Consider the following 24,231-nt stretch of genomic DNA (forward strand, 5'->3'; position numbering starts at 1 on the left):
CGACAAGTATATAAGTTAATCTGTAATACAAAACATCAAGTTATGAGAGTACAGATAGAACTTAGCGAAAATAATAATCTAAACAAGGACAACAAGACAGAACAATCAAAATAAAATATGTACAAAAATTCCTCTCAAAACCTGAAAGTTACTAATACAAAGTTATTTAATAAAGAGTACAAATCTCAAAAGTGAACCATAATAAAGCGTGTCCAGAGACAGAGCCACCTTGTACAAAGGGATTCATCTGAACCCCAACGATTCAAATAAATTTATATGCATATATAGTAGATGTTGAACCCTCTTCGACTACTTCATGTGTCTATTTCTACAGATTTTGAACCTCTTATTAAAAAATGTGGCTCCGCCTAGCGTGTCTCAACCATAATAAGACTAGCTAAAACAAAAGAATTAGGAGACAAAATTAACCCGAAATGCCAAGTAGTCACCCTCGCCTTTGAATCACAACTGCAAAAGAATGTTGAAACTAATGATAATTGATACTGAGATCTGCATCACGAAATAGATACAACATGTAGCATGAGTATCAAAACAATATATACTCAATTATTTAGCAACGAAAATAAAATATTCAATATTCACCAACAAAGTCGACTCGGTACCCAAACTATAACCCTTGGGTGCTCAATTGCGGATAATAGAAGATTGTGATTGGTTCATTTGAACAATTTAGGAATGCGAAAATGGAGAAAGTGAAAAAGGTATCATCTTTCAGTCTCTCTTCTCTACTTCGCCAGCAAAAAGATGCTAAAATCGCCCTTCAACTCTTCCTTAATCCTAATCCCAGCCATGGAAGCGACAAAACTACTAAACCTTTTCGTTATTCTCCACTCTGTTATGATCTCATCATCTGCAAGCTCGGCAGAGGTAAACTCTTTCAAGAAATGGAAAAAATCATCGATAAATTGAGACAGGACACTCGAGTTTCTCTCAACGAAGTTGTTTTCTGCAATGTTATTTCTTTTTATGGAAGAGCACATTTACCTGATAAGGCTCTTCATATGTTTAATGAAATACCCTCTTTTCGCTGCTATAGAAGTATAAAATCTGTTAATAGCTTGTTGAATGCACTTTTAGCTTGTAAAGAATACAGCAAGATTGGTGAAATGTTAAACAACTTTGAAAATTACGCAACCCCAGATGTTTGTACGTTTAATATATTGATGAATGCGTGTTGTTTGTGTGGTGATTTGGGTGGTGCACGGGAGGTGTTTGATGAAATGTGTGAGAGAGGAATTCAGCCAAATGTGGTGACTTTTGGGACGTTGATTAATGGGCTTTGTGTGAATCGAGAAATTAACGAGGCGTTTAGGATGAAAAAGATTATGGAGAGAGATTTTAAGTTGAAGCCTAATGCTTTCGTGTTTGTCGCGTTGATTAAAGGACTTTGTAAGGTTGATGATTTGGATGCGGCAGTTAAGATGAAGGAGGAGATGTTGAGAAAGAAAGTGGAATTGGATTCAACTGTGTATTCTACTTTGATTAGTGCGTATTTTAGGGTTGGTCGAAGGGATGAAGTTAATGGTTTGTTGACGGAGATGGAAATGAATGGATGCAAATGTGATACGGTTACTTTCAATGCATTAATGCATGGTTATTGTCAGGAGAAAGACTTTGATTCTGCATTTAAGGTTTTGGATGAGATGGAAGGGAAGGGGTGTAAACCTGATGTGATTAGTTGCAATGTGATAATTCGGGGCCTTTGTGATGACGGGAAATTAAGAGAAGCTAGTGAACTCTTGGATGATATGCCAAGACGAAGGTGCAAACCCGATGTGGTAAGTTATAGGATATATCTTGACGGGCTCTGTAAAGCGAAGCAGTTTAAGGAAGCTGCAGTTATATTACATGAGATGGTTTTCAAAGGATATATTCCTCGTGATACAAGTTTGTGTAAGTTATTCGACGGGCTAATTCAAGAAGGAGATAGAGAATCATTACTGAGAGCTCTGGATAATATGGCCTCTGTAAATTGTATTAGTAAAGAAGTGTGGGAAATGGTCATTTCCATGATGTGCCAACAAGATAACTTGTCTAGTGCATCTGCTCTAGTAGGAATGCTAACGAATGATGGAGTAAACAAATTCTCCTTGTAATGGTTAAACACACCTTCTAGATGTGCTCACATACGTAACTCCGAAGCTCATTGGTCAGTCTGGTTCAAATCACGGATTTCTTGCAGAAAAAATCCTTGACAAGACTTCAAATGTTCGGATTTGTTGATCTATGAGCGACATCCCTAAGGTACTCAGGGTCCAAACATCTTTGACTTGTAAAAATGCTTAAGCTTACTTTTTTCGCTCATAAACATGTTGTCTACCTTCCTTCTCGAGATAAATTTGTATCATGTCTGTAAGGTTTTTTAGAATGTACTCTCACCGGCTGCGGAACTTGTTTCTATATTTTTAGCCCATATCTCGATAGAGAAGGCTATAATAATCTCTGTGAAATAAGCTTTTCTGGTCTCTATCCGTCTTAACCATGTTGCCTTATGCAATCTAAAGTTCATTATTTGTGATCTGTTACCAACTGTGGTATACATTACTGTCCCCTTTGTGCTGTTTTTGCACTGGGAGGACAAGAAAACTTGGTCCAGGTGTAATCAGAAGCGGAGCCAGGATTTTCATTAAGGGGGTTCAAGATATATAGAAATAGACGCATCAAGTAGCCGAAGGGGGTTCAAATCTACTATATATACATATAAAATTATTTTAACCATGTATAAATAATATAATTTTCCGTCGAAGGGGGTTGAGATGAACCCCTTCGTACAAGGTGGCTCCGCCCCTGCATATGTTCTTGATTAAGGTTCGTGTAACTGTTTTACGTTTTGATTCAATTTGTAGGCGAATTACTCAGAGTATAAATCAGTAATGCCAAATGTTGTGCAAAGATGCAATGAGATGGGAACAGAGTGATTTCAATTGATTACACTCTTAGTTTTTTAAACGACTTTTCTTTGGCCGAGGGTTTGTCGGAAACAACCTCATGGAGTAAAGTATGAGTATCATTCACTCTACCCATATCCCACTTATTAATGCCAAATTTACAGTGTGCATGTATAATTATGTCATTGACTTTGTTTGGTTATTATAACTGGACCCTTGCCTACTTCTGTCCCTTTTCATTTGTCTTCCCTTCCACATTGTACTGCTCAAAACAACTTAGTTTTTTCTCTAAAAGTTTGACCAAGCACCTCAACATGTTCAGTAGGATAGAATGTACGTAAACCTTATAAGTACCTCGTGGAGATAGAAAGACTGTTTCCTAAAGACACTCGGCTCAAGTGCATATAAAACCTTAGAAAATAATGAAAGAAGTACTCTTATAATAAGAGAAGCAGTGTAGAGTCTTGACTAAACAAGATAGAATAAGTAGATTTGAAATGAGAACAGTATTTTAAGTATTGATGTGTAAGTTGAAGATCTAAATTAGGTAAATTTCTACTTCCTCTTGATGAATGTACTGTGTTTGTAAATCAGTCAGCGTCAATCACTGTAAAATTAAAGCAGCATGAACTCAAATCCTTTTAGCCTCTAATAGTGGGGGAAAAAAGTTTATAATCACTAAAAAGCCAAAAATGAAGCACGATGTTTGCGTGCACACAACAAGTCACTCTAGATAATTTGTGACATTTGTAATTTTCGTATTAATTGAATCGTTACATGTTTCTTTGTAGTGGATCTGCAATAATCACGTCGCTAATCCTCGCGGAAAACCTTCCTTAGTCAAAAGTAAAGTAAGCGAGCTAGTCATACGAGCCAGGAACCTAGTCAGCTTGTTGCAGTTGCTACGGTAAACATGCAAATTCATGAATAACACATGAAAAATGAAAAAAAAAAATCTTTATTTCTCGTTTCGGGCATGAACTTGAAAATGTTGACATTTGCCCCTGTGGACCAACGCACGTTATTAAATAGGTTGTCACGGACAGAGGCGGAGCTTGGTGAGGGTTTGTGGGTACGGACAAACCCAATAACTTTTCCGTAGACCCTATATTTGTACTAGAAAATTAATTTAATATATGTATATTAATTTGCGAATCCCTAGCAAAATTCATTAAAGAAAATTTAGAATCTCCAAACTCTTTATCCTGACTTTGTCTTTGGTCACTTACAGATACATGTGTCACCCAAAATCTATAGACTATAACACATAAAAAATGAAAAAAAATTATATTTTCCATTTCAGACTTCGTTTGAAGTTGAAAATACGGACGTTTAAAAAAATCAAGGAGATCAAAAGCCGGCAGCTTAGTTCATCCATACCTACCCAAGTTCCACGAGGCATTATTTCAAACTTAGGCATATGAAAAACAATAAAAATTCCTTTTATCATGTCAACTAACTTTGACATGACTTATACTATATTCTTCCCTTTCTATAAATTCCTCTACTTTTATTCATTCATTCAACAAAAGTGTCCATTTTCCACCCAACTTCTTTCATTGTATTACTAAATGGCTCGTCGCGATATGATAATTTTCGTTACTTTAATTATCCTTCTGGTCTATTATCCACCGAGTTTTGAAGCAAGAAGGTTGTTGAATAAAAGAAGCGTCGTCCCGTCTTCTTCCCCGAGTAAAAAAAGTCATGACAAGGTTGTTCATGCAGGGCAACAACATGAGTTTGGTGGGGTCAATGTTGATCAATCAGTTCCAAGCCCTGGGATTGGCAATTAGCATATTATATATATATATGTATCCAACAATTTTGAAATCATATCCTTATTCTTAGATATAGGTTCATTGAAATAATGTAATAGTTTATCAATGTATACAAAGATTACATAAGGTTTTTAGTCTAACTTGCCATATTTTGGTGGTTTCATTAAAAGATTTAAGTTAAAGTTATATATAGTGACATTGTAAAACTTTGATTTGTTACTATAGTGTAGTTTATTATAGCCGGTGTGTGCTAATTTATTGTTTTTTATCAAGGTGCCCCAAAAATTGATGTTTATAATACAAGTTTATAAAAAGTGTTATTAAAATTTTCTGAATTCACTCTTCCTTGTTATTGGTCTGAAAATAAAGAAGAGCAACTTAATACATTTGTTCTCGATTGATGCACTAAATTGAGCAAAACGATAAAAATCACATATTTTTAACGTAAAATTACCATTTGTCCCATATTAGTTTATAATTACATAAATTTCTCAAACTGATAAAATAATACAAACGCGTTGATACATTAATCTGATGCGTGAGATACATTAATCGTTAAATAAAATAAATTACACTTTATACATGATACACTAATCTGATGCGCAAGATTTTGGGGATTTACAAAACTATAATAGGAAATAATGATAATAAGAGAACTAGATTTCTGTCAATTTTTCTAAGTTTAAACCAACTCTGATCATTCAATTGTTCTATTTACTTCAACTGGAGCGTGAACAATAAAATGGGATGGGCGCTATGATATCAAGTCAAGATATGACACGTGAGCCTAACTCATCCCAAAAAGTTAACTCATGAGGAGAGGTTTGTCCAAGTCTATATAAGAAGACTAAATTTTTATTCCTCTACCGATGTGAGACTTCTTAACAATTTCAATTTATATTTATAAATCAGCTCAACTATTCATCGGACGATATTAAAAAAATAAAAAGTCATAATATCTGAGTTGAGTGTTCAGTTAATTTAGTACCTAACTGATCCAGATGTTAGAAATTAAGTTGAATATTTAATCAGAATCAACAGTATTGAGATTTGTCCATTTCCTTTAAAAGAATGTCAACCAGCACTCTCATCATATAATTGACTAATCATAACTTTTTTTTATTTTTTTTTAGCTTCTTGTCGTTAAATTTTTGTTATTATATCATGTTTTTTATATTTTAATTATCGTATTATTCTAAAGAGATTTAATTCAAAACAATTGTTGTTGTAGTTATTGTTCTGCTACTTTTTTGTTACTATTTTTTATTTCTTCTACATAGGGGCGGAGGCCACATATATTTAGAGGGTTCGGCTGAAAATATTACTCTATTATTTATACATGGTCGAATTTATTTTTTAGTATGTATAATAGATGTCGAACTCCCTTCTACTGATTCATGTGTTTACTTTTCACATTATGAACCTTTTATTAGAAATCCTGGCTCCGCCACTGCTTACACTTATGTTACTTCTTTTTTTCTAGATTGATTTTTCTTGAACTGATAATCTATATATCGGAAATAACATTGATACATGATGTAAGGTCTACATGGGCTGTATCTTCCTTATATTTAACTTTATCAAATTACGTTAAATATATTGTTATAGTGTATTAGTGAAAGGGAATTCAGTAAAGTTACATCCACCAAAAAGGCCTAAACTGCACCTGGACGTTGCGTGCACACTAGAAGTCACTGCAGATGTATATTTCCTGGACCCTCTCTCTACTATCCATTATCAAAGGCGAAATTATATAGATCCTGAATTTTATAATAACGATTTCAAATATCATTAATTGGATTGTAAACTTAATATATATATACACATTTAATAATCTTTTTTTAATACAAATATACTTTAAATAAAAAAAGTTATAACTGAATTCGTATCTGAACTTCTAGCTCCGCCCCTCATCAAGAGTCAAGTCAAGTGAATGTAGTGCCAAAAACAACAAAATCCGGCTGCTTAGTACATTCATACCTACCCAACTAATTACACAAGGCATTTCCATATATAGACACAAATTACAAGTACAAACATAAGTAAAACAATATAATTTACACTAATTTTCCTCCCAAATAATGTCTCATTGCAACATAATAATTATTTCCCTTATTCTACTAATAATAATTTCTTATGCTCCTACCTTTGAAGCAAGAACAAAGTTGTTAAAGAATATGGAGGAGAAGAACATTGTTCCTTCTCATGATGTTAGTGTACTCATGAATTCCCTTCAAAAAGGCGATGTTCCGCCTTCTTCTCCTAGTGATAAAGGCCACGCGAAGCTTGTTAACTTCAAGCATTTTAATGTTGATCACAATATGGAGTCGGTTCCTAGCCCTGGTATTGGCAATTGACCAATGACAGAGACGAATTCGAGATTTTAAAGACAGTAAAGAAAATTGAACTAGTTGATCAATGAGTGCCCTCTAAAGGCTTATTAGTGTTCAGGGTGTCACGTTAATTATATAATCATTTTCAAGGTATATACAAATGTGCAAGAAAATCTTTACATAGGTAATAAGTGTAGGCCGAACTCATAAGCAGATCCCTAAAATTGTTGGATTTTTTCTTTCAGGTATCTCAACTACGTCGTTTTCCTATTGAATCATTGAATTACCCATAATTTGTTCCTTATAAACATTGTTGGCTGATTTTGATCGGCTTTTCTAGTGTAAATGCCTTCAATTGTGTTCATATTGTAATGATTCTGATTGAAGGAATGAAGACAAACTGTGTTAGTCTCATTTGTTTTCTACTGTGTTCAGATGACTTGAAGTAAAACACAATTATTCTTGAACATTTTCACTATCAATTGGACTAATGAGTTCTGGAACAACATATGTATGCTCTATCAATATCCCTCACAAAATCTGTTTCCACATCAGCAAACAGTGTTTAAAAGGAAAAAATTATGGATGGTTCAATGATTCAATAGGAAAATAGCTAAGTGAGATACCTGAGAGAAAAAACTCGACAAGATTAGGGATCAATTTATATATTTGGCCGTAAGTGTATATTTTTGTATATCTAAAGTAAAATCCATCAACAGAGATATACTTGACACTGAACTACACTTTTACCAACCCTAAACCCTGGAATCACTGTGAATCCCATACGAAGTTCAGTTTCTGATGATCCGTTGGACATTAAGAATGCTTTTTCTCCGTTCACACTTTCCATGTAAACGTCTGAATATCTACAACCTTTCTTCACTTGAAAAAATCGAAGCTTGTGGGCTAAAAGAAAAGGCAAGACAATGAAGCAACCAAATATGCTTTGCCATTTCACAAAATGTGTAAAAGAAATGTGTTTTTTCGGATACTCATTAGAATTCAGTAAATTCCTCTGATCCAAATTCCCAAAAAGGGATTTTTCCAATTTGGGATTGATGAGTTTCAAGTAATTTGTAACACAAAATCTCGCGAATTTTGATTTTGGCTTCCTGGTAAGTAATCTGTTGGTATAACAGATTTCAATTCTGTTGAAAAATATATCTGATCGTTTTGACTGATGAACAGAGGAGTATGGATCGTTGTGTTAGGATCGAATTCACGCACACACTTGATAAATGAAGAACACAAGAACTTTCAAGAGAAACAGATGAGAGATCTAGAGAGAGAACTTTCAAGAGAAAGAGATGAGAGATCTAGAGAGAAACCAATATTTTGTGGTAACAATCCGTGAGTAAATTTCCACGGCGGTGGGGTATATATATTAATAAATCAGAGTATTTTTTGTTACAGAAAACAAATGGAGAATAAATAGTACAGCCTAAAATTTAGGTCGGGGCGCTGCTCCGAACCCCTCCTTCGGATGGGGGGCGGGAGCCCCCATAACCCCCTGACAACCTCACCGCGGAGGTTAAACCGCGTAAATAGTAATATATGACATTACATCAAATATTAATCAGGATCAACAACCTAACACGTTGAAAACATCAAATATTTCCTGACAAACAAATGATTCAAATGCGTAATATATGTCATTTGGTTCAGGTCGAATAGACGAAGCTGCAGCATGTAATTCCCATCCTGCATATTCCATTTCTTTACAGAACAATCCAACGAAACTCCAAATCGATTTGATTGTTTTTCGAAAGAACAAGAGTAAAATCGTTGACACTTGAATGAAAGTTGTCGATTAAACTTGACTTATTATCGAGTAACATGTTCTCATTGTTAGCTTCATTCAACTTCTCTCTGAGAAATATAATTTCAGAGTCTTTGAGTTTAATCTGAGAATCCAACTTATTTGCCATGATTTTGTATATGTTTAAAATGCTCTTTTGTTCCTTTCTGAGAAACGATCATCGAATTGATCGTTGTTTAAGTAGCTTTGTTTCAATTCAGACAAAGTTTTGAGCTCGTACACGATGATTTCATCAGCAGATAGAATGAAATCATGATCATATAGAGATTGATTGAGCGTATTGTAACAGAGCATATGCAGCTTTTATAGCTGAAATGCTCGCGAATAGCTTGGCTAGTAAATCTCCTTCATTTTTGTATGTAAATCTTTACTTTTTGATCTTCGTTTCTCTGAGATTTTGGCCTTCGATTTCTTCTTTGAATATGCAATACATTAGCAAAAGCGCGAGCCAATTTGCTCTTACTTTGTATTGTTGGGTTTTATTTGACCTAAATTTCTTATCATAAATAGGTTTTCTTTTAGGAAAAAGTTTTGGATGGTATAAATAGATGAATGTTACTTTTAACTTAATTCACAACGTAGTCTTAAAGGCTTTGAGAGTTTTTGGTTAGGGGGAGAAATTGTGGGTCACAAAGCTAGATACGTTATCACTTGTGTGAACCTCCCATGTATTCCGAGTGAATTGGTTGAGGTTGTTTCTCTCTGTATTTTGTACTCTCATATTTATAGTGGATTGCTCATCTCCTTTGTGGACGTAGGTCAATTGACCGAACCACGTTAAATCTTAATGTCTTTTGGTATATTTTTCGTTGTCTTCTTACTTGTGATCTTTCAAGGTTTGCTTTGCTAGCTTCCGCATTTACACCTACTTATTTTCGATCCTAACATGTATCACAACATGTCACCTACTTATTTTCGATCCTAACATGTATCACAACATGTCGATCCATCTAAGAGTACTTAAGCAAATATGATCCTTTTTTCCGACTGTTGTAGCGCCTTAAACTATGCTTTATGGTCTGAATTCAAACGGATTTCAAGATTTGCTTCTTTAATAGCAGTATCACTATAAAAACGTAATAGTAATAACTAACCGTTTTGATCCTTCTCTATACTAAAAAACAAAGGGTCAATACACACCGTTTGACATTAATAATAACAAAAATCACAAGTTCTTTGTATCTTATATTAAATATACGAAATTTCCTAGTGGATTGTACTAATTAAATATAGTATTAATAATATTAATTAAACATTGTATAATTTTGAATAAAACTATATAGTAGTTTCTTGCCAATTTCGAAAAGTCCAAAAAGTCTTATGCAAAAAGACGTACTAATTAAAACCAAATACTACCTAACATTTGATGACTGTCCATTGCTATGTGTTAGAAATATATATGTTACAATTTACTCTTATTATTAACCCCTAGATTTGATGTAATTATAATGTAATTACAAATTTATAATCTAGTTGCACAAATAAAATTACAAAGTTAGTATTCAACAAAGACATAACATTAATATTTGACAAATATATGTCTAAAAGAAGTATGATTGAACTTTATTTGTAATTTGGTATCCAAGATACATAATAATTTTTAAAAATATAGTGTCCAATAAAATAAAGATCAAACCAATCAAAGGTTTCGTTTTGAGTTATAGGTATGAAAAAATCCTCAGTAGGAAGCTATTCTCTCCTAGTGGGGCCTCTACGAGGCATAAATCTGAATTAGTCAGACTCCAATACAGATATTTCTGACAATAGAAGAGAAATCAATTTTTTCCCTCAAATGTGTTGGTATGGTAGATTTGTTTTTCTTTCCTTTTGTCATATTTTATTTCTTTCTAGAAAAACGAAAATGTGTTGTTATGTATGGTAGATTTGTTTTTCTTTTCTTTTTTTCTGGGTTATTTACAATCCATAAGGTGACAAGATTTAACGATCATGAAGGATGAAAAGTGATTGTTGAAGGTATTATGAAATTAGATGAAATGTTTTATGTAAAATTACGTACGAATATTGTGATTTATTGTGATATTTTAATCGTGAATTATTGACATTAACAGAAAAAAGAAATTTATGGTGGTTCAAATGGATGATGTACACGTTGATAAAAAAAATGCTCTTAGAGTTACGAACATTAGAAACTTCGAGAAAAAATTGAATTATAATTTTTAAGAACTTGAAGAGCCAGGTTACAACTATAGACAATGGCCTTGAAGAAGAAAAAAAAAAGGTTAATGGTGATTGTGGTTTGAGGGAGGTCGAAGAGAGGTGAGAGAAATAAATATTTTATTTTATTTTATTTTTACAAATAAAAAATTATTATCTTTATCTTTTATGGAATAATATTTTTGGTTAATAATTTTAAAAATATTTATGAAATAATTTGACATGACACTATTATATTTGATATGGATATGACATGTCATTTATGTTAGAGAGAATGAGTTATACACATAATTAGAAATGTTTAAAAACCTCATTTTAACTAAGTTTAAGGATTCAGTTGACAATAAATCAAATAAAATATTCATAATACAACTTCATACAATTACAAAGATTCATCAGACCATTTCGTCTTTAACTTTATTCATATCTAAAAGCATAGAATTGGAAGGTGTGAGTGATTTTCACCACAAACATTTTTAACAACATGAAAGAAGATATCCATGAGAGGATTAAAAGTCTATTTGAATATAACTAGATTTGGTGTATAATTTAGTTGTACAAATAAACTTACATAGTTAATATTCAACAAAAACTTAACATTAATATTGGACAAATATATGTCTAAAAGAAATATGACAAAATTCTATCTATAATATGGTATTCAAGATACATAATAATTTTTAAAAATATAGTGTCCAATAAATAAAGATCAAACCAATCAAAGGTCTCATTGTGTTATACGTATGAAAAAAAAATCCTTAGTAGGGAGCTATTCTCTCCTAATGAATATAGACACAAATCTGGATTAGTCAGACTCCAATACAGGTATCCGACAACAGAAGAGAAATCAATTTTTTTCTCAATATAGATTTATACCTGATATTATAAAAATACTTGATACATAATTATTAAGTAAATTACATTTCAACTGACATACCTCTTACAAAAAAAATCATGAACAAATTGGATTATACACGCAAAAAGAAATTATGTGGGACTTGTGTGAAGATAGAGTTAGATAATTACATGATGGAAATCAAAAATCTATTTATGAATGAATCAATCCAAGTTTACATTATAAAGATCTGGAAGAAGCCTACTTGTGGAAGTTACATTTTCATCTTTACCAGGTACAGATACTGAGACTGAAGAATCACTCCAAGGTGCATTCATATTTTGTCCTTGACTGTCCTGAGAGTATGTTGATACTTGTGTTGTTTGACTGTCATGTGAAAGCTTCTCGAACGATTTAAATCTCATTTCATCGTCTGATGTAGTACGTTTGATTATTGGTGCTTGCACGGGGAGTTTTCCTTCGAGCATACTCACTACAGAAGACATGGATGGTCGGAGAGTAGGAGAGGGATTCGTGCACAAAAGAGACACGTTTATCATCCGCATTGCCTCTTTTTTGGAGTAATTGGTACCGAGACGTGGATCAACTAGTTCTAACAGATTTCCCTGTTCTTGTAGGACGTAAGCCTGCATAACAAAGCAAATGCTCCCTTCGTTTCAATTTGTTTGTCTAGTTCTAACGTATACAGAGTTTAAGAAAGTAGAGAAGGTAGTTTACCCAGTCAAGAAGGTAAACAAATTCCTCTTTTGGTCTGTAGTTTGTGTTGCTTTTCCCACTGACAATCTCTAATAAAACAACTCCAAAGCTATAAACATCAGCTTTATCTGTCAAGTAGCCTCTCATTGCATACTCCGGAGCCATATAACCTCTTCAAGAAAAGAAAACGAAACGTAAGATACTTCAAAGTAACCATAGTAGTGAACAAATTTAAACGCACAGAACTGTAACTCTCTCATCACATGATAGTACAGAGACAGTTATGATAAGAAGGCTTACACTGTTCCAGCAATTCGGGTGCTAATATGAGTGTTCTCTTCTTCATCTAATTTAGCCAATCCAAAATCTGAAATCTTCGCGTTCAGATCCTTATCAAGAAGCACATTCGTACACTTTATATCTCTATGGACGATTTTCAACCTTGATTCTTCATGAAGGTAAGCTAACCCTTTTGCTATTCCTGAGCATATCCTTTTTCTGGTTGCCCAGTCTATGTTTAATCTCTGATCGTCACGGCCTGAGAAATGAGAATTGGAGGAATGTGAAGCATGAACTATCACTGCATAATTAACGATTCTTAAAATGTTGTTGCGAAGCATTACCAAAGAGAGCTCGAGCAAGACAGTTATTTTCCATGTATTCGTATATCACTAATAACTGGTTCCCTTCTATGCAACAACCGTAAAGCTTGACAAGGTTTGGGTGTTGTAGAGCTGAAATCATGCCTATCTCATTGACAAATTCACGATTTCCTTGCTTTGACTTGGAAGACAGCTGCTTAACAGCTATGATGGCACCATCGGCGAGTACACCCTACAGATAGCAATATTCACAACAATCATATTACAGACAGAAGAAGGATATGAGTTACTTCAATTATTACTACTCTATTTTTCCTATAAACATGACATCGAGGATAACCAGTAGGAAATATCACCAAAAAACCGCAAGCTGTCCTTATGCAAAATCAGTATGGATAGAGAATTGATACCTTGTAAACTGGTCCAAACCCTCCTTCACCAATTTTGTTGGCAGGATCAAAGTTATTAGTAGCAGCTTTAATTTGTCTAAGTCTAAAATGACCTGTTTGTAAATCAAGGGCTCTGAGTTCTGTAAACGAGATGAACATTGCAAACGTCAGTATATATAGATCTTCTAAAACATCTGTATGATGAAAAACAACTTTTAAAAGAATGAACATCTGTATGACGAAGACAGTTTAAGACGTCATGAGCATTTAATCGTGTGCTAAGTATCTATGATACGACATGATGTCGATCCACCAACAGAACAATCATCTCAATGCCGGTCAATTACAGGGAGATAATTATTTGTATCTCACGGCTAGAAATCTCGTAAATGATTCTGATTATCACAACAGAACTATCGCCATATTATCAAATATAGAGAGTGAATAAAGTCTTTGAGATATGTATTACCTAATTCTTCTTGGTTATTTTTCCCTCCAAAAATGCCTTTCTTCCACAGAGCAAATAAAACTAGCAGAAGCACTACAATTGAAGCGAGTACAATGCCGATAACAGCTCCAACAGGTAAGCCACTACCAGTGTCAACTCTAAAGTCTGCAACAACAAAGTGGGAATTTATTAAAATAAGTTTGTGGGAAAATAAGTTTAAAGTCTATCGGCAGAGATATACGAACTTGGTGTCACTGTGATAGCTGAAATCAGTGGTCCATATACACCTCTGTCTGGAATAGCGTTAGTCCCCTTCCCGGTCCAATACAAATGAATCTCCAGAGTGCTACTAACAGTAACATCAGGAAAGTCCTTGGTAATGACTTTCCCAACACCGTTAGCTTCCTCCATAATGTTGAAATCCCTCAAAACTACTCTCCCCTGGTAAGAAATCAAAATATACCACATTAAAATTGGTACCTTAAATATTAAATTGGAAAGCTGCCGATCATATCAGAACTAAATAAATCAACTTTCTAGATTACATATTATTTACAAAAGAAGTTAGGCCTCAAACTTACTTGTATTGCTACATCAAATATCCGCCTTCCAAGGCTGCTATATGTTGAGTCATTAGAAAACATTATTTCAGCAAAGTGAAGGCGCACTCTGTAGCTACCTCCTTGTAGGCAAAGCCCATAATATTTGAGGGAATTAGGGGCAAGGCGTGCTGTATTGTAGAAGTCAGGACCGGACACATCCAGTGAAAATGTATTTGATGCAATATAACTGGCAGCTTGAAGACCCACGTACACTCCTGAACTGCTGAAAGCCCATCTGTCAGAGGGCGAAGAAAAATATGACGGACCTCTATTGGTCGTGTCTGCCTCATAATTATTTCCCTCAAATGAAGTTCTAGGTCCTCCGCAGTTTATGAATAGTGAAGTATCTGCAATTGACATAAAGAGCATAAACATAAGGAAGGGTTGTGAAATTATACATCAACTCCAAGGCTATGCTTTTGTACTTCAGTGGTGAGGTCCTTTGACAAACTGCTAATTCAGGCCATCTCAATGGCCAAGCTAAGAATCTCCGAGTATAAAATAAAAAGGTTTATAGGCTGTAACTCTTACATTTCGTGTCTGTGGGACAAATGAGGGGTTTCATAGAACACCAGGCATCCCTGCAATTTCAAATAAGTTAATCCACACAACTATAGACAGTTGATGCATCAAACAAACAAGCAGTTGATGCATAAGACAACATTTCGGAGGACTTACGTGGTGTTGTTCATTGTATCGGAGTAGCTAGCAGCTAAGTTTCTGTTGAAGAAGGAAGGTTTGTAAGTTATGTAGTTAAAGGACCAAAATTTTCACTTATAAAAAAAGAAATAATATATGAATGTAGTTTCGAAACAAAGAGGAACAATGCTCACAAGGTAGAGGAATCGCATACTGGAGTAGATATTTGTGTGAAATTGTTGTATGACATATCCCTGCATAAAATAAGATTATAGTTGTCATGCACATAGAAGGCATCAAATTCTTGTAAATGCGTCCTTGCAGCAAACAAAAGTTTCGGGGGCAAACTTTAGCTTTGAAGTGTGGCATTTTTGTTTGGGAGCTAACTGTGATAATAACCAAAGTTTACTACTAAGACGAGGAAATCGGAACAAATTGAGCAAATACCAACATGTTCTCTCTTTTACTAAACATCCAGCTGGGAATTGCTCCGCTTAATGCATTGTTACCAAGAAACCTACATCGCGGATAAAACTTTTGCTTGTTATAACCGAATGAAAACTTTGAGAAAAGAATGTACAAGATTTATGCTTCAACTTGTAAAGGTTTCACTGCAAGGTACCTACATGTTATCAAAATCCATCTGCTCAAATGCACCTGGGATTGTACCATTCAGCATGTTGTTGCTCAAGTCCCTATCAGAAGCAGGCAGGATTATCATCAAAGCAGAAAGCAAAGCAAACCACTTTGGTATCCAAACAATAAGTAAAAATATTTGCTTCTTCTATGCAACTACAAGGATTCAATGGTATTTAGAAGAATATCCTTTTATATAACGAAGGGTGATTCCAGGCTTAGAGTTAAAATTTCAAGAATTTCGATATATTGTTGCAGAAAGAAGAGATAACAAACTAGAAAACTGCATCCCATTAGCTCAACTTTCGCTAGCACCAGTTGCTAAATCGTTGCTGTTACCTTAGAAGAGACGTCACATTTTCAATTGAATCCTTTTTACTATTAAATATAGAAAGCATCTTTTCTTTTGAGAAGGAAATATAGAAAGCATCTTATTTGTTCCGACTAGATAAATCAATTGATCAGGTATAACAACCTCTAAGTCTAATGTTACACTTGGCAGTCTTATTCACAATTAGACATAATAGGTAGTCAGCACAATAATATTTATATTCCAATACAATAGCTATGTCATCTCCCTGAATACATCTCTCCGAGACTTCAACGTTCTAGTACTCTTGATGAATAAAAATATAGAAGAGCCAAAACACAGAACTTGCTGGAAAAAAAATTTCCCATAAAAGAAGAATGATTAAAACAATAAAAAGATGACAAACTTACAAAAGCTTCAAAGGCATGGCACCTACATATATCGGAATAGGACCGAAAATTGAGCAATTTCTCAAAGTCCTGCATCATTAAAATCAAATTAAAGAACCATGAGTATGCGACATTATGATGAATAGATGTACTATCTGAATTTCCAACCACAAGCATATACTACTCACAGCCTTCTCATCTTCGTCAAGGCTGTAAGATTTGGGAATTGCATTGGTTCTCCTCTCAAATCAGATATTCTCCTGAAAACAAAATGCACATGAGAAACTCTGCTATAGCCTTCAATATTCATTTCTCGAGAGATTTTCCCTTTTAATTTATTCTTTCTATTATAATAAGAGAAAAAGGGAGCTTTAAAGTGAACTTAACAGTTATTTGACTTTAAAAGCAGGTAACACAAGAGAAGTGTGTACTTACAACTCGGTCATATTTACCAACTGGGATATTGTAGCAGGAATAGGTCCCTCCATTGACGTTCCCTGAATGTCTCTGCAGAAAGTTTCATGATAATTGCAATTATAAACTGTGTATGCCACTATATTTTTGCTTTTTCAAAATTTAGAGTCCTTCCAGGAGAAGAAAATTCCATCAATATTTACAACTATCAGATGCATACTTACAATCTATCCATGTTGGTCCAATTTCCAAGAAAATCTGGTATGGTTCCAGAAATGCTATTCCCATCTATCCTACTGCAAACCGACGAAAGAGTCAAGAGAATGAAGCACAAAAGTCAAATGTTACTCTTAACATTTTCTTGCTTACAAGTCTGTCATGTTCTTAAGATTGCTGAAGTTCTCAGGTATAGTTCCATTGAGATTATTGGCAGACAGAAACCTGCAAAATGATCCACCAATTAACCATGATAACGGAAAAATCACACAACTTCTCCTAATTCGATTGGCACTTCTTTGCTTAAGTTTGATACAATTTGACCAACTTGTCCACTATGCAAAAATACGTTACGTTACAGTTCTTTCCAAATCAAAATGGTGAGAAAATGCATTTTAGTTTGAATATTGCAAAGTGAAAAGTGCCAAATAATTTGGAACAGAAGTAACAAATAAGTAAATAGTAGACGATGAATGTATGGTTACTATGTCTTACAGTTCTCTCAGGCGGCTCAAACTACCAAGTTTTGGAGGAAGAGGTCCTTCAAGTAGATTATTTTCCAAATTTCTGAAAATATCCAATTCATCAATGTGACATCCAATTAGATACACCAAAAGTATTCAGAAAGTTAAAAGAAGTATGCGATATCTTCAACTTACAGTTGTTCCAGTGTGGAAATGTCACCTAACTCCTCGGGAATCTGCCCATTGATACGGTTACCCAAGAGTGATCTATACATATAAGTTTGAACAAACTATCAACAAAAAAGAAACCTCTTTACTGGAAATCTTTTAAAAGATTAAACAGAAAAGAACTTACAAAATAGTGAGACGAAGCTGGCCATAACTTGAGGGAATCGATCCATTTAAGTAATTACGAGACAGATCTCTGGAAATGCAAAAATTGATTGAGCCACATTAAACTTTCACTCTTTAAGGATATGGATTACACAATTCAATAAACATTGTTTCATATAAGCAACAAACAGTTAGTAACTTGTTTCTGTTATGATTTTACTTAGTAAAAATTGAATAAGACTCGAACTCATACAAGTTTCTGTAATCAGAAAGGAGAGAAATCATATGAGTGTCTCTATTAACTGATACTCACAATTCTCGCAGATGAGTTAGATTTGCAATTTCTGGAGGCAGAATTCCCGTCATATTAAGACCTTTCAGTTCGCTGTATCAACAAAAAGAAGAAGAAGAAATCAAAAGAATTTACTCCCTCCATTCTAATTCATGTGGTGAAGTTTTAAAGGAAGTGATCATGATATATGGTATAGCTACAAGACTTTTGAAGTTTATAGTCGTCAATATATCATAGCATTTGTTCAGCTATAAAACATTATCATTAAGAGTAAAATGTGAAGTTTTAAAGATCAAAGCAAAGCTTACATTGTTACAACATGGCAAACTGAGCTGCTATTGAATGTACAATCACATGTTATGTTGCTCATAATTTTATCATAAGTAGGATCCGTCATGTTAAAACCACTACTCTGAGAGCAAGAGGATCGGCTTACATTCCAATATCTGTTTTGAAGTTTCGATGATATTGTTTGCAGAACTCTTACTGTCACATCAAAGTTAAATTAACTCATAATCGTTTACAAAGGAAATTTTTGTATGTAATTTCACATAATGTATCATATTGGCCATTGGTAATATCATCAGTTTACACATAATGCATCATAGTGTTCATTGGCAATATTATTCTGTAAGGAGAGTAGAGTGTACTTAGACCTTACTTTTATCAGATAGAGAGGATATTTTTTATAGACCTCGTTTCAATGCAAAAATAATTTTTTTTTTTAAATCTAATAAAAATACACTAGACACGATAAATAGTACTAACAAAAATAACTTATATAAGGACACAACATGGGCCCTCATTGGGATTATAAAAGGTGAAGGATAGGGTGATCAGTAGTTGTTACTCTCTCCGTTTTCACAAAGAATGTTCTAGTTTAATTTGACACGGAATTTAAAAAAATAAATAAGACTTTTAATCATGTGGTCCTAAATTAAAGTTATGTTAAATGTACAAAATTGTCTTTTAATCTTGTGACCTTAATCATGTCACGTGAAAAGTTGTTGAAAAAAAAATCATTCTTTTTTATACAAAGTAAAAAGAAAAAGAGGTCATTCTTTTTAAAACGAAAAAAGCATAAAATTAAATTTCAAACCTATAAAACATAGTTGAAATACATATAGATAACCCTATATTTATATCCTAAATCCACTTTTCAAACCCAATTTTTCTCATATCAATATAATAAAAAATATATTTTAAAATATTTATAAGCCTTTTTTTTTTCTTATAGATGTACTCATAGCAGTAAATTTTGTTGGTTGGTTGGTTGGAAGGAAGAGAGAAAATGAAATTGCATTAACTGATTGAAAAAAATCAACAAACAACTTGCTAAAAGCAGCATGTGATTGGCATCTTAATTGATGAATAGTCAAAGCAGTCCAGAACAAATTAATTTAAAAAACACAACATGTGATTGGCTTCACAAAATATACATCCAACGCAGCCATCACTTTAATTGTTTTAAGATTAAAATATAGAAAAATTCATGGTATTAATAATTAACTCCTCGATACGTAATAGAAAATATAATTACTCTGAGTATTAGTTATACATAATATTAAAAAATATAGCAAATAAAATGCTATTAATATATAAAGCTAATATAAATATTATTTTTATTAATATACTCTATCAAACAATTTTTAACAAGTCATTTAAAAAAAAAAGTTCATTTTCATAGCACATAGAACATACACTAATATAAAGATCAATAATTGAAAAAAAAAAGTTTAAAAAGGAATTTCTTTTCATAACGCAACACTACTTTATGTACTAATTTGATGTTAACCATTTAGTAATGTTGAAAAATCAACGAACACAAACAAATATATACACAAAAGTCAATTTTTCGTACAGTCGTTGAATTAATATTATATTTATCCTAAAACAGATATTTTTTAAGTTTATTTTTTACTCTTACCAAAAAAGTAACTGCAAGATACTATTGCCTTCGTATCAAATTAATTTAATTGTTCCATGTTTTAAATTATATTCAGAATGTTATTTTAATTTTATCCATCGTTAGTTAGTATTGAAATTAGCATATTAAAAGAAAAAATGCGTAAATATCCTCTTATACTGCGTTCAAAATTCTAGAGATACATTTCGACTAAACTAAAATCCTATTACATCATAAAACTTTTTTTTTCTGTAATTTTGTGCATTTTTTGTCTTATGTAACACCCTCCCTGACTCAAAACAATTGAGATGTGTCTAGTATATAAGTCATAGTCAAGCGCTACTTATGCATTTTTTCAAAAAAGCAAAAGCCAAATAAACCAAAAAAATAAAAAATATTACAGAATTATTATTAAGAAACAAAAAAGCTGACATGGATACTACGAAGCAATCAGCAACAGGAAATTATGAAGAAAAGTTCTACTTCTCAGATCCCAAAATTAGAAAAAAGTAAACACACTATGCAAACCCAGGAACAGAAAAGAACAAGAACCAAAAAAATCAGATTTCACAAATAAAATCACAGATCAATACGGAATTAATTCATCGATCATTCAACTAACTAACAATAATTATTATTTATTCGAAGAAAATTGAAATCGAATACCGATAGGAAATCAAAAAGAGGAAGAGAGGGGAAAAAAATCAATACTAATTAGTAGAAACTGTAAAAAGAAGAGAAAATGATAACTACCTTCATCTTCTGGCAAAAGTTGAGCGTCAACAGATCTGAATGTAGAAAGCAGATATAGAAAGAGAAATATAACACAAAATCTGATACAAGTAGCATCCATTATTGTTCAGTCGAAGAAATTCAATTTTTTCAAGTTGTGTAGTCTCGAATGCTGTATAAAAGAAAAAAGGACGAACAATTTTGTTAGTTAAATTTATAAAACATAAAAATGAAATGAAAATCAGATGGTAGAAATTACCAACAATTAATGAAGAATGTGTTCAAGTTGTTGAAGCCTTGAAATGAAAGGCGGGAATGGAGAAAAGGGAGGAGATAAGCGTTCGATATAATAATAATTGAAGAGAGTTAGGAATGAGTTTTTAGGGAGAAAATTATTACAAAAGTGATCCCTTATTTTTAGGAAAATAGCAAATAACTTCTAGACTATAACCGAAATTTCAAAAACATATATTCACTAATCTAAGATTTTATTACCTTGAATTTATTTTTTTATAATTTTGTGTACCTTTTTGACTTAGGTGATATTCACATATCTCCCATGCGCTTCAATTATGGTGGAGTCACGAAATGTGCCGCGTAAAACAAAAGATATCAAAATTACAAAAATAATAAGTTCAGAGAAAATAGAACCTTAATTTTATTAGAATGTGTCTCTGCAATTTTAATCATAGTCTAAGAACACTTATGCATTTTCTCCATATATTTTTTATAGTAATTTCAAAATAATTCCTTAACTATCACGAATTTTAAATTGAATATTTTGATATTTATCAAATCATATTGGAAATAACTTTTCTTTATCTTGCATAACATAACTTTTCTTTTATTTTATTATTTTCACTTAAATTAATTAACAAATTACATATCTAATATAACTTCATAATATATATATATATATATATATATATAACGATAAATCATTTTGGAAGTAGCTTATGGAGTAGATATTTTTGTCTATTTTATATGTTTGGTAATACCATTTTATATTTGCGAATTTTGGTGTGTGTTTTTTGTTTTTTTTAAAAAAAATAATTATACTTTCAACTAAATTTAACAATTAAAAATTGATGGAAATAAAAAGTTTTCACGTTTAATAAACTTAAAATATTAAAATTACTCAATTAATTCTTAATAAACTATTTTAATCTACAGTTAGATATACTTTACGTTAGAAATGAAGCCAAGATCAAAATTTGAGAATTCTAAATCAATTTATTTAGGAATTCACAAGTTAATATTAAAAAAATAATTTTAATATAAATATAGATTTTACGAAAAAAATAATAAATTTGTCTAAATTCATATATCCACTTCACCATTTTGACAATTTCTTTATAAAACAACGTTTTTGACGTCAACTTGTTCAGTCTCTGTACAAAGGTCCTTTTTCGGACACTTTCAACTATTTCTAGCGTATGTTGTCCCTTTTTAATCATAAAGTCAAAAGTCTAAATATTTTTATTATAAGCTTTCCAATTCCTTTTATTTATATAATAAAAAAAATATCTTTCTAAGAAAATTCTAAATTTTATAGCCCATCAAATATTTATCCATTCTGGTTGAACGTATTTAATTTTTAACTAATGTTAAACAGTATGCGAAGTTCGTTGAGTGTTTGAGCATCTTTAATTTCATCTCAAAATATTTATATTTATGTAAAATTAAAGATATTTATATAAAATTAATATAGAGCATTTATTAAATAAATAATTTGATTCAATCATTGGCTTCTGAATGAGTGTTTAAAGCTTTTCTTGTGTTGTTGAGCTGAAGTTCGAATCTCGTTGTTAATATGTATTTTTAATATTTTTAATTCCGTTATAATATTCACGATCTTAAAATTCTGAATCTGTCACTGTGTGCAAGTTTGATTTGAGTTGGATCTCTTAACCTGTCATAATTAGACAAATGAATATTGTTGAAATGCATAATGCTCAAACAAAGGAAAAATGATGAAGAGTTAACCAAAAATTGTACACTAAATATTTTTTTTAGAGATCCTCTTCAAATCATTGATATAAATATCGGAATTGTGTGCATCAACATGTAGATTTCAAATCTAAAAAATAGTATAGCTAAATATATATTATGAGGACCAAAAATACAATATATTAATAAATGAGGGATTAAGGGGTCGTTTTTGATAAATAATAATAATGCAGAAATTAGTAATGCATAGGTTATTTTTATCAAGTGTTTGGTTCATTGTTTTCATCCTATCTTGTGTTTCGATTAAAATTCTATGAAGAGTTTCTTTCCAATTATACCCTTGAATTATTATGTAGTTGGATCAAGTAGATAATTGTCTGATAATAATATATTGTTTATATGACATTCTAACTAGTTAGGAGAAGAACAATTTTGTTCTCATGTTTGCTATTTTTCTCACTTTAATTATTTGAAGGTAAATAGTTGTCATCTTAATAAATTGATCACTCACAAATATCAATTTTTAATTTATAAAAGATAGACCATCTAATTGTAAAATAAAAAAAAAGGTAAATAATAGTAAAATCAAATAACCATCTACATTTGTACATGAAAATTGTAAGTTGTAATTTTAATATGTATATAATTTTATAAATTATTCAAAATACAAATATCATCACGTGGCGTTTGTGATCTTATAAATTATATGGTTTTCTAATTATAATTACCTTTTGATTAGTAAATGTTAAACACTTCACATTCAGATGTTCTTTTTATTTGTATTAAATTTATTTAGTAACAAACAATTCTCTCTAAATAAGTTGTAAGCTAATTTATTTAAATTGAATTACTAGTACAAATAAAAACATAAAATAAATTAAATAAATAAAATAATTAAAGTGATTTAGGCCTCATTTGTTTACACTTAATGGAGGTCTGAATCTTAATAATTCAGATTCAGCCTGTTGAGTATGTTTAATTTTTAGGTCTGAATCTGAATCATTCAGATTTAGTCCATTAAGTTCATTTGTTTTATTTTTAAAAAAACCTCTTAATGAGTCTAAAGAGGTCTGAATGAATCAGTTAAGGGGACTCTTAACAACATTCAGAGGTCTGAATGAATCAAATCTATAAGAGACTCTTAACAACATTCAGACTCATTTAATAAATTATTAAATAATAAACCATCGCTTCTCTGTTTTAAGCGTGCCTTTTTATCTCATAACAAAAAAAAATTCTCTTTTCTCAATCAAACACCATTTTCCCCCTCTTGAACTGGTAAGTTTTCATAAATCCTTTCAAATTTTTTTTATATTAATAATTTTCTACAAGAACAATGTTGG

The 24,231-nt window shown here is 32.0% G+C and overlaps 2 protein-coding genes and 1 pseudogene across 3 annotated transcripts; 1 reads left to right on the forward strand and 2 right to left on the reverse strand.

Annotated features, from left to right (window-relative positions):
• The first annotated feature begins 704 nt into the window (after positions 1-704).
• LOC101264899 (putative pentatricopeptide repeat-containing protein At1g53330) lies at positions 705-2,939 on the forward strand. Its single transcript, XM_010315618.2, has 2 exons — positions 705-2,096; positions 2,868-2,939. The coding sequence occupies exons 1-2, from the start codon at positions 705-707 to the stop codon at positions 2,937-2,939; spliced, it is 1,464 nt and encodes a 487-aa protein (XP_010313920.2).
• Positions 2,940-7,732: 4,793 nt separating this feature from the next.
• Positions 7,733-9,507, reverse strand: LOC112940467 (IRK-interacting protein-like; annotated as a pseudogene).
• Positions 9,508-11,982: 2,475 nt separating this feature from the next.
• On the reverse strand, positions 11,983-21,386 carry LOC101262286 (probable LRR receptor-like serine/threonine-protein kinase At1g53430). 2 transcript variants are annotated; one of them, XM_004251852.5, is made up of 25 exons: positions 21,198-21,386; positions 20,960-21,110; positions 18,609-18,786; positions 18,322-18,393; positions 18,031-18,099; positions 17,871-17,942; positions 17,707-17,778; positions 17,365-17,436; positions 17,220-17,291; positions 17,017-17,088; positions 16,770-16,841; positions 16,603-16,671; positions 15,873-15,941; positions 15,698-15,763; positions 15,441-15,500; positions 15,286-15,327; positions 15,139-15,188; positions 14,587-14,954; positions 14,251-14,446; positions 14,027-14,170; positions 13,579-13,697; positions 13,190-13,400; positions 12,867-13,104; positions 12,588-12,738; positions 11,983-12,496 (listed from the first exon to the last, which is right to left on the reverse strand). In XM_004251852.5, exons 2-25 carry the CDS (start codon positions 21,057-21,059, stop codon positions 12,074-12,076), a joined length of 3,057 nt encoding a protein of 1,018 aa, XP_004251900.1. In that variant the 5' UTR covers positions 21,060-21,110; positions 21,198-21,386; the 3' UTR covers positions 11,983-12,073. The 2 variants fall into 2 exon arrangements, with proteins under 2 accessions (XP_004251900.1, XP_069148448.1); XM_069292347.1 differs by lacking the exon at positions 18,609-18,786 and having other exon boundaries at positions 21,198-21,335.
• Between the last annotated feature and the right edge of the window lie 2,845 nt (positions 21,387-24,231).

This window comes from Solanum lycopersicum, chromosome 12, assembly GCF_036512215.1.
Source record: "Solanum lycopersicum chromosome 12, SLM_r2.1".
NCBI lineage: Eukaryota > Viridiplantae > Streptophyta > Magnoliopsida > Solanales > Solanaceae > Solanum > Solanum lycopersicum.